General features: G+C 34.0%; 1 protein-coding gene across 1 annotated transcript in view; it reads left to right on the top strand.

Annotated features, from left to right (window-relative positions):
- Nucleotides 1-9046, top strand: part of LOC106721142 (microtubule-associated protein futsch) — a 110774-nt gene extending 101728 nt beyond the window's left edge. The window contains exons 62-64 of the mRNA XM_045682985.1: nt 1-63; nt 319-6631; nt 7017-9046. Coding sequence (XP_045538941.1) covers nt 1-63; nt 319-6631; nt 7017-7186 — 6546 coding nt within the window. The 3' untranslated portion in view covers nt 7187-9046. The remainder of the gene's footprint in view (nt 64-318; nt 6632-7016) is intronic.
- Nucleotides 9047-11805: the final 2759 nt, after the last annotated feature.

Genomic DNA, 11805 nt, shown 5'->3' with positions numbered 1-11805 from the left:
AAAGAGAAAACACCAAGCCCTGTCGATAAGATGGACAAGAAAGAAATACCAGTTTCAACTGCAGTAGATGAAAAACAAATTATTGACAAACTTGAAAAAGAAAAAACGCCGAGTCCTCTCGATAAGGAAGAAAAGGTTGAAAAGCCAGTTCCAAGTGCTGTTGATGAAAAACCATCTGTTGACACACTTGAGAAAGAGAAAACGCCAAGCCCTGTTGATAAGATGGACAAGAAAGAAATACCAATTTCAACTGCAGTAGATGAAAAACAAATTATTGACAAACTTGAAAAAGACAAAACACCAAGTCCTCTCGATAAGGAAGAAAAGGTTGAAAAGCCAGTGCCAAGTTCTGTTGATGAAAAACTGACTGTTGACACACTTGAAAAAGACAAAATGGCAAGTCCTCTCGATAAGGAAGAAAAGGTTGAAAAACCAGTTCCGACTTCAGTAGATGACAAAGAAACTATTGACAAACTTGATAAGGAGAAAACGCCAAGCCCTGTTGATAGGATGGACAAGGTTGAATTACCAGTTCCAAGTTCTGTTGATGAAAAACGGACTTTTGACACACTTAAGAAAGAGAAAACGGCAAGCTATGTTGCTGAAATGGACAAGGTTGAAACCCCAGTTCCGGCTTCAGTTGATAAAAAACTAACTATTGACGAACTTGTTAAGGACAAAACGCCAAGTCCTCTCGGTGAAGAAGAAATGGTTGAAAAGCCAGTTTCAGCCATACTTAAAAAAGAAGAAACGCCTAAGCCAGTTGACACAAAGGTGATGGATGAAAAACGACTTCTAGGTGCTGTTGATGTAAAGACGACCATTGATAAAGATGTTAAAGACATAACGCCCTGCCATTTCGATCAGGTTGACAAAACTGAAAAACCCATACATACTGCTTTAGATGAAAAAGTGTCCATTGGTAAACTTGAAAAAGATAAAACGCCTTCTTCTGTTGATGTTTCAAAACAAAATCTTACTTTTGCACCAAAAGACGAAAACATTACAGAGCCTACAGAAAAGTCTCACCAAATAGTAGAAACTAAAGAAAGTTTATTACCATTTAAAGAGCAGACTGAGAAGATTATGGAAGATAAAACCTTGCCTTTCAACGCCGCGGAGAAGGTTGAAAAAACAGTTGATAATGCTTTAATGCCTGCTTACGTTAATGGCCACTTCCAGTCACCAAAATTAGGTTCGAAGGAGGAGACCGAAGACATATTTATTTTAGAAAGTTTGGACTGTTTGAGCCCAGAACTCAAAACTTCATCCACAAAAGATGAAATTTCACCCGAGAATCTTATCATTAAATCGAAATTCGCTAAGCAGATTAAAGAGTCTGAAGAAATGATTACTAAAGAAAGAAGTTTCTATACAGAATATGACATTGGAATCCAAAGTATCAAACAAAGGGATGACAAATTAAGTTCTTTGTCTACAATTGACAGTGGAATTATTGATAAGGACAGTTTTACCCATACCTTAAAACACGGCGTTAGTTCCGAGGATATTTCAAAAGAAGTCAGTATTGAAGAAAAATACAGCTTTGAAAGTTCAGAAAAATCCGATAAAAAGCAGTTATTAGACCGATCAATGAAGACCAGTGGCTATAAAGTAATTACTAGTGAATTTAGTAGCTATAGTGATTCATATCAATCTACAAGTAGTCAACACACAAGTTTTGTCGATAGCACTCAAGAGGAGCCACTGTCAGACGTAAATATTGAAATATCTCAAATAGATCGCGAACAGTTAAATATCGATTCTAAAGAGCATGGTACTGATACCTTCGAACAGGTAAAAGATAAATCAATTAATGAAATAGCAAAACAACCTGCTGATTCGCAGCTTGTTAAAACCATACAAGCAGCATTTGAAGACGAAGGCATACAACAAGGAATTAAAACAGAAGAAATTGAATACATAAGTTCAAAAGTTGATAGAGTTTCAACTCCACCTACCGTACCAGTTAGTCCCCTACCCAAAATACCTTTACAGGACCTAAAACTGGCCGATGGTGTTCAAAGCGAAGTAAAATATGACAAATTACAGGGGGCTGAAGAAACCATAACCAAAATTGTTCATGTAGGCGAAGATGTTTTAACACAAAAAATATCAACATCAACTGAAAAAGTACCGAAACCATTGAAAAGCGATAAAGAGGATGAAGATACTTTATCTTTAATGCAAACCATGGGAAAAATAAAAACAGAAACTGACACTGTAACCAAAATAATTAAGGATGGTGAAAATGTCGTAACGCAAACTATTACTACCGTAACAACTAAAGAGATTATTTCTAGAGAAGATGGCACACCACAAAACGTTAAAACTACTATTGAGACTACTACTCTAAGTAAAAGTTCAGATGGATCAATAACGACTACCACAGATACTCAAACATTACTTTCAGAATGTTCTTCTAGTCTCCGATCGACTTCACAGATGGATTTGTACGACAAAGAGAAAAAATTAGACAAGTTATATATTGAGCATGGTGATGAAAAATCTGAGTCAGAATATAGCTATCAGACACAAGAAAGCTATAGTGAAAAAGGGTGGTCAGAAAAAGACAAATCACATTTTATCAAAGAAGATGAAGAGACTGATAGTAGCATAGAAGCTGTAGTTATAGATACTGATGTTAGCAAGAAAATTATTAAGGAAAATAACTTAGATATCATAGAAAATATTACTACAACTACAAAGAAAGAAACCATACGAATGGATGATAACAGAAAATTAATTAAAACCACAGTGGAAACAAATACAACTAAAGAATATCCAGATGGTTCTAAAGATGTGCATAAAAATGTTGAAGTGAAAACAGAAGAGGTAACTGTCGATTCAAGTTCTAATTTGGATAAATTGCTTAGTGGTTATTCACTGTTAGAAGAACCCGAGGAAAATATTTCTACTAAAACGGAAACAATCACATGTGAGGGTATTTCTATAAAGCGAACAATTACAACAAGTACAATAAAATCAAAATATGTTGACAATGAAAGTATTCCAAGAAAACTAAAGACAGTTACAACAGTTACAACAACAGATGAATATCCCGATGGATCCACGCAATCAAAGATCGAAACTAGCACATCTCTATCAGATATAGAGATGGAGGATGTTGAGGAAAACTTAGATCTCTCAGAATATACGATAGAAGAAGATATGAATGTTGATGTGCAACGACAAGAAAAGGAGGTAATTCTTAATGGTAAAAATGTTTTGCAAATTATAACAACAACCACCACGAAAAAAGTCTTAACTACGCGAGATAAAGCAAAGAAAAAAATAAAGACTATTGTTGAGACCGTTACTGAATCTCTTCTACCAGACGGAATAACTGAAGTTACAAAAGATGTAAATATATCTATTTCGGATTACAACACTCAACCAGTAGATGATATTTCGGAAGAGTTTGAAGAAGTTGGAGAACCTAACGAAGAGACAAAAACTGAAAAACAAACAATAACCGACTCAGGTGAAACAGTAAATAGGACAGTTACTGTTATAACGACTATTCAAAATTATATCAATATTTCTAAAACCCTTAAAAGAATAAAAACAACTGTAAAAACTATTACAGAAGATGAGTATCCAGATGGTTCGGTGATTACTAAAACAAGTGAAAAAGTTTCGATATTAGATGAAAATTTGGAAATCAACGGCATTAATTTAGAAGAAAACGAACTAAAAGATAGTTTACAAAGCACTAAGGTTGACGAAATACTGAAAGACCTCAAACCACTAGGTGAACCCGAAGAAACAGAAACTCTGGAGAGGGAGGATATAACAGAAAATGATTTAACAATAAAACGAACGATATGTACAAAAATTATTAAAAGTTGCTATGCAAATGATCAGGGCATTATGTTAATACAAAAAGTAGTAAAAACCGTTACAACAACAGACGTGTTTCCAGACGGCTCTTCACGGACTTCGGTAGATACAACTACATCCATATCGGAAATTGATTCAAATGAAAAAATGCAGACTGATGTACCTTTACAAGAAACAAAGGATGTTAAAATAGAAAAAAGAACAAACGTGATTATTAAAGATGGGGTACAAATTAAACAAGTCATCACAACAACTACTACGAAAGAATTAATAACAGATGAAGATTTAAACAAAAAAATTAAAACAACCGTTGAAACAGTCACTGAGTCCACGTCACCAAACGGCGCTGTTGAGGTAATTAAAGATGTTAGAGTGTCTATAACGGATTACGAAGAAGATACACTTGAAGAAACATTAAAGGAATTTATTGAAATAGGCAAACCTGTAATCACACAAAGTTCCGATTTGCAAGATATTAAACAAAATGGTATCACTATATCTAGAAAAACAACAATAACAACGACAAAGCAAGAATATGAAAGAACTGCAACAAGAACAAGAAAAGTTAAAATAATTGTCGAAACTGTTATAGAAGACGAATATCCGGATGGAACAGTTATAACAAAAAGAAGTGAGAAAATATCAATTGCTGATGTTTTACCAACAATGTCAACTGAATCACTGGAAGATGAGGATGCTCCAGAATCGCAAATTAATGATACAGAAATAGTAGAGGATACTAATGAAGAATTGGATATTAAGAAAGAAACTTTCCTAAAAGGCTCGATAACAGTTAAACGGACTATTACCACCAAAACAAAACGAGAAACTTTGGCTAGTGACGACCAAAATATTAAACGTGTACGAACTACGGTTGAAACAACTACCGTTGATGAATATCCCGATGGTTCAGTCGAAACAACAAAAGATGTTAAAATTACTATATCCGAATATCAAAAAACGACTGACAGCGACCTACAGGCCGCTCTTAGAGGTTTAACTCCCACGGGAAAAATCAAAACGTCAGTTGACAAACAATCGAACCGTATTCAAACAGAAAGCAACGAAAGTATAACACAAAATATAACAACCTACACTACAAAAGAAGAATTTAAGAATAACGAAACAAGCGATATCGCTGTGAAAACTGTAACTGAAACGGTTACTGAAAACGTTCATAATGATGGTACAATTGAAACAACAAAAGATGTTAGAACTCAAATCACATATCTGCCACCCGGCACAACTCTAGATGATTGGTCACCGGAGGATTTAGAAAAAATTACTAGCACACAACCGACAAAAGTAGAAGATAAACCTAAAATCGATGACTTAATCCTTGAAAATAAAGATGGAAAGAACGTCGTGGAAAAGCCAAAAAAACAACGTTCCCCCGTAGGAGAAATAACGACGGATACTGAAACTTTTACTAAAATTATAAAAGAAGGTGACAACGAAATAACTCAGAACATCACTGTCGTAACAACAAAGGAAGTTATCACACCTGAAAAAATTAAGATCACTGTTGAAACAACTACTGTTAGTAAAGGAAATGATGGCATAGTCAAAACTACAAAGTCAACTAAAACAACTATATCCGAAATTAAAGAAGAGTATGAAGAAATTATTGATACGGGCGGGAGTGAAAAATCTTTTTCTAAACTTTCATCAAAAACAGGTGACATGCGTAGTTCCTCCGCTGCCAGCGATGACCTAGACCACCCAGGGATTTCGACACCACCCTCAGATATAAGTTCTAGAGGATCCAGGGCAGCTACTCATGTATGGGGTACCGAAAGCAGTGGCATGTACTATAGTGACGACGATGGCCAAATGAGTCCTAGTAGTACAAAATCTCAAATCGCACACTCACCGCGATCAAACGTAAGCTTTGAACTAGATCCAAAGTTATCACAGCTATCGGAGACTCGCCAAGATTTGCTAGAGGAAAAATCAGAATTTGAGTTCATGAAATATAGAGATCCGTCGCCTTCCGTGCATTTAAGTCATATTGGTGATACTGATTCCTGTACTTCCTCCACGCATTCCGAAATTAAGTCTGAAGTTCAAGTTACTGGTAGAATGAGCAAAACGTCAGAGCAAAAGTTAGATGACGAAAAACAATCATTTAAGTCTGATATCACATTCCTTAAAGAAGCCGATGAACATTTCGAAAAAGCAATAGAAGAACATAAAAAAGTAAGCGGATCTGATGTAATTTCAAGTATCACAGCTAAATACGAATTGGGCGAACAAACACATTCAAGCGCGAGTCAACTGTCAACAAAAGAAGAAAGTACAATTACGTTAAAGGACCTTAAGTCTGAATCAAAGAAATCGTCCGAAACGAGTTCTTTTAGTGCCACGAGACAGGAAGCAAAATCAAAAACTCAAAGTAAAACCGTAGAAAAAGATCCTATCGAATCTTGGGGGAAGCCTTTAGGACTACCTAGTCCCATTTTACCACCCACATCACAAGGGGATGGCAAAAACACCCCGAAAAAGCAAGGTCCCAGTTCAAACGTTCAAATCAAGAACAAGTTGAACCAAGAGAAAAGTAAAGATATGAAAAATAGAGCATCAGAGTCTCCCAGCAAAAAGAAATCCCCGAGCCCGGTTTACATGGAGCTTACGTATGTGCCTCACCACGGCAACTCCTACTACTCTGCGGTTGAATTCTTTAAGCGCGTCAGAGCTCGTTACTATGTGTTCTCAGGCACCGAGCCTTCGAAAGAAATTTACAATGCACTTCTCGACGCTAAAAAGACTTGGGAAGATAAAGATTTAGGTAAGTCATAGTTAACATATGTTACTCATACTACAGATGTCGATACGAAATATCAACCACATCATCCGTCAAATTTCATTCAAAAAATAAGTAGATTTAAAGATAGTTCATAAATTATTTACAAAAAAAAATAGCTTTTTTCCAGGTGTGGATATATTTTGTCTTCAAAGCTCTTTTTATTTCTGGCACTGTCAATAAGGAATGTATTTTATTTTTTATAAAAAAAATCGTCAGGATGACGAATAAAAACTACAACAGGCTTTTGGCGCTGGCGCCACCTACTTGGAGCTTTTAGTTTTTCTCACCATTCCTTCGATTAGATCACAATCTCCTTGTAGCTTCTTCGTACAGCAAACAATAAGTTTTCCGTCTCTTTCTATTCCAGAAGTGACGATCATTCCTACATACGACACGGACGTGCTGGGCTACTGGGTTACGGAGAACGAGGAGGCGTTGGAGAAATACAAGATCGACCTGTCGCCGTCGGCCTCGCGCTGCACCATCAACTTGCAGGACCACGAGACCTCCTGCGCCGCCTACAGACTAGAGTTCTAGATTTCGGGAATATTTGTAGCGTTCTCAACGAACAAGTGAGCCGTCGATGTTCGCATTCTTTTGAATGATGGAACCAAAGAGTAATTAATTGTCGTAGGAAATAAAAGGACTGTGATATAAATAGGCATTCAAAAGAATTCGCACTGATCGATTCGTGCCGCTCGTTCGCATGAGATCGCTTACAAATAAATGTAATAGATTTTGTGATATTGTAATGCAAACGACAGACTGTTACGAAGTTTGATAAATTAAGAGTAAGAACATTAACTTTTGTGCGAGCTGCGAGCCTCTAGCTACTAGCTATGAGGTGCAACGACCACGGACAAGCGAATCCTAAACGGCCAAGTCCTCCCCAACAATATATCAATAACCAAATATTCGACCTAAGAACAGAGACGTCCATTTTTTTCTAAAGATACCGTTGTCTAATAACGTCATAAATATTAACATGCCATTTAAAATATATTTCTGAGTATTTTTTAAATTCGGTCTTTTACAATCTGTAGAGCTTTTATACATGATATTTAGCGTAACCAGTCCATTTTGTTTAGCCAAAACACCGCTTATGTAAATGTCTAAATTTTTGAAAATTATTTTGCTAAAGCATAAATTCTACTTAGAGAATATTGTACAAAAAGTATTTAATATACGATTGTTTTTTAATTGAGCGCTTTTTGAAAAGGACGTAAACGATTCGTGCGGCTCCTGCGAGCTGCGACGCCCGATAGGGGGCACCACCATCAACTATTAAACAACTTTTCTACAATTAAAATTTTAAATAAATGTATGTCTTATAAAGACGTATTTAAATATGTCGTTGGTCGATGTCGACTCACTCTTTATATTAATGTTTCTTAGAACCAAGATAACTGTTAAACAAATCTAGAATGGCAAAGATAACTTCCTGATATTGAATTAAGTACAGTTAGGTTAAATGATTACGAGGTGAGAATCGTTTCCCAGTTACTTTACAATCCGAGCTTCCCTGCCATTTTTGTAGATATATAGATAGCGAGCGGCCGTCGCGTCCGAGCATAAAAGTAGTGACTGACCCCGGCAGCGGGTGCTTGGGACAGGTCCCACTGGGAACAGCCTGCACTCCCAGCATGGGACCTTTTCCCACCACGCGCGGCTGCGGGCGGACGCCACAGCCCTCGCCCCGCACAGAAGTCATCTGTGTCCTTCTAGACTTACGAAGAGCCTAAATCGATAGAGAGCTTAATCCATATAAAAATGTTTTATTAGAACTATTTATTATTACCAAATGAACAATCTATTTACCTTTGTTTTAGTTGAGGTCTGCTTGTTGCCTATCGTGCCGAGATAGTCGCGGAGGATGATATTTATACTAGTCTCGGCGTGCGATCTGTCGATGGTTATTGAATCTCTGTTGTTACTTTTATGTTGGTCGCGTGGATATTTCGCTCCGTTAACGCGTTGTTTATAAATTTCTAGTCGTTTCGACGTATACTGATGTACTGATATTATTTCGTTCCTATATCCGATTACGGTGTGACTTTCTTTAACCTTTTTCAAAGGAATTATAAAATAAAATTTGCTGTTTTAATGAAATGATATTATCGATTAAATATTTTCCTCCAATGTTTGAGTTAGAGTGAGATGAGTGAGTGATTTCATCGCCAGGTAGTCTAGTGCGCGTCGCCCAGAGTCGCCGCGCCGGCTATTCAGTTCTACTCCAAGTCAAGTTGAGGTTATAAGTCAATTAATTTTAAGTCATCCATAACATAAAGCGGACATGCCGCCATCCTCGCTTTCTCAGCCAGCCTCTTCTATCCATAGATAAAAATAAAATTAAAAAAAACTATCAGTGTACTGGCACCAGCACAATAAATTAACTTTTAAAAGAAACCTTTTAAATGTTTTAATATCGTATTACATATATGTCTATATATTTTTTTTATATATCCATCTGTACGAATGAGATATTATTTTTTAGAAGCATAATAATATAATATAGTATGTGTTTAATCAGTGTATTTATTGGTGTGAGCACAATGAAATATATTTTGTTTATGTGAATTTACGCTTTATCTAGTTGTTTGGGCGGAACTAAACAGGGAGGTGTCTGATTTGTTACGAACGACTCGTCTTCGATGCATTCTCTACTTCACAGTATCAGCGATCAGGGGTAGCTTAGCTCCTAGACTATTTTGTTACTTTGCATATTAGTTTAAGAGACGTGTATTTTGTTTTGCGCATGTTTTGTTTTTGTGTTTTCGTCAAACTCTAATACTCGTAGAATGCATCGCTGACGAAGAATGAATGAGTTTCGAGAATGTTCCGATTACTTTTGTCAAGGCTTCGTATTTTGTTAGCGGCGCACCGCGCCTCGCGAACAGACCCGAAACTTTACTATTGTATTTTATAGCTAGATCTCTAATTAATGCATATTATTAGGAATATAAAAATGTTATTAAAGTAAGAATTGTATCAGCTTAGTGAACATCAATAGCTCCGGAAAATAAACCATTATTGAAATTATTAAATGTTGTATTCTTATGACCTTTGCTTGTTCTCACATTTTTAACTTTAACGAGTTATTGTTTAGTTAAAAAATAATTTAAACATTAATTTGATTTAGAATAATTGTTTTTAAATTAAAAATTGCATTCTTGAAAATTTATGAAAACAATATAAATGTAAAAATAGTTGATGTGTTAAAAAGTAATTTAATTTTACATACATATTTTATTTTAAAGATTTTGTTAGATAATGGATTGCTATGAGATGTCATAGAGGTAGATGAGGTGTGTTAACACTGAGTGGTGCTAAACAAGGGGTGTGCTATGAAAATGTTACTATTGCAATTTTTTTTTTTAAATTATTGTGACGATTTCTTAACGCTTTCATATAAATTAAATAAAGGTGTATGCAAATTGCTTTATTTAATTATCTAAAATTAAAATAAAATTTATTTAACACAATGTGCAAGAAAAAAATATGAAAAATTTGTTGCTTGTTGGCTTATCGATTGACAATTTATTTTGAAATATATACATAAAATAATATGTTTTCTGTGTGTACTCATGAGAAAGGTGTTGGTTTTGACATGTTTAATAATTTAAATAATGAATTAACTTCTTAAGTATACGTGATTAGTTATTTTATGGATAACCCAAATATGTAATATTAAATGATAAAGTAAAAAAAAAAGTAAAAAAATCCCTTACATTGTATCGGTCGCATCTTTTTCCATTCTGAGTGTTTGGTGGAAATGTAAGTCATTCAACTAATAAACATATTTCAAAATAATTACGCTTTTATTTTATAAATAAAAATTATTTCTTCAGTTATATTTAAGAAAAAAAAAAAAAGTTATGTTACTAAAGTCCACTAACATTTTAAAATTGCTTATAAAATACCAATAGTTTAAATTTAAAGAGTCAGACCTCTCTCTTACACTACATATCTTACTAATATTGTAAATGTGAATGTTTAGATGTATGTTTGTTTGAAGGTATCTCCGGAGCGGTTCAACGGTTCTTGATGAAATTTGGCACAGATGTAAAACATAGTCTGGATACACACATAGGCTATTTATTATGTTTTTTTTAATTCTGGGCGGACGGAGTCGCAGGCGACAGCTAGTCGTAGGTTCGATCGTTTACGAAGTTACTTAGAGGAAAAAGAGCAATAATACTACAGTGAAGGAGATGAAACTGGATCGGTAGAAGTTTTTTTTTAATAAGACAAAGAGGCAAACGAACCGTGGTTAGTTCTGATAAATCTTTATTCGATTGTTATAATATAAAATACTTAAGTGTATATAAATAGGAAAAGTAAATAATAGACAGATGTAAGACTAGATTCACAATATTTATTTAGATATTTGACTATTTAACTGGAAATTGCTTTAACTAAGTCGATTAACTCATTTCTTTGGTGCTATTCTTTTTATTTTTAATACAAAACATTCTGAAATATGTTACTAAAATATTAAGCGTAAAATATATCTTAATTTATAAATGATAAATATTATTATTCATTTATATTGGGTTTATAAAATTTATTACAAAAATCATTTTGAGAGAAATCAATGTACGAATTTAAAAATCACTGCAATTGTTTACTGATACAGGCTGATAGTCATATATTAAAAAAAATATTAATTTTCGACAAAAAAAATGCAATATTGATAAAATAATTTTTTTTAATTTTTTATTAATAAGTATAATTATTTAAATTATTTTCGAATCAAATTTTTAACACAACCAATATAGTTAAAATTATTTATAACTTAGATAATAATCTCAAATAAATTACGTAATTATTTTATTTAAATTAAAAAAAACGCAAGCTTAATTTAATAGAAATCACAACAGACAATAAAAGCATAATATTATTAACAAGAATTATATTGCGCAATCGAAAAACGTATTTTCTTGAACATCGAACATATTTTGGCCACAGTCTTACTGTAAATATGAACATCTATCTTTTTAGTTCCTTTCATATCGAAACAAAACAATATTTTATAGTTATAAAAAAAACTAGGTACTTGTTTGTATTTTGAATACCTTAAAATTAAGTTTCAATCTCAACAGACAACATTATACAAACAATAATTAAAGGCATAATTTAAAAGATCACGCAAAATG

This window comes from Papilio machaon, chromosome 20 (genome assembly GCF_912999745.1).
Source record: "Papilio machaon chromosome 20, ilPapMach1.1, whole genome shotgun sequence".
In the NCBI taxonomy this organism is placed as follows: Eukaryota; Metazoa; Arthropoda; class Insecta; order Lepidoptera; family Papilionidae; genus Papilio; species Papilio machaon.
This window is presented reverse-complemented; position numbering and strand designations above follow the sequence as displayed.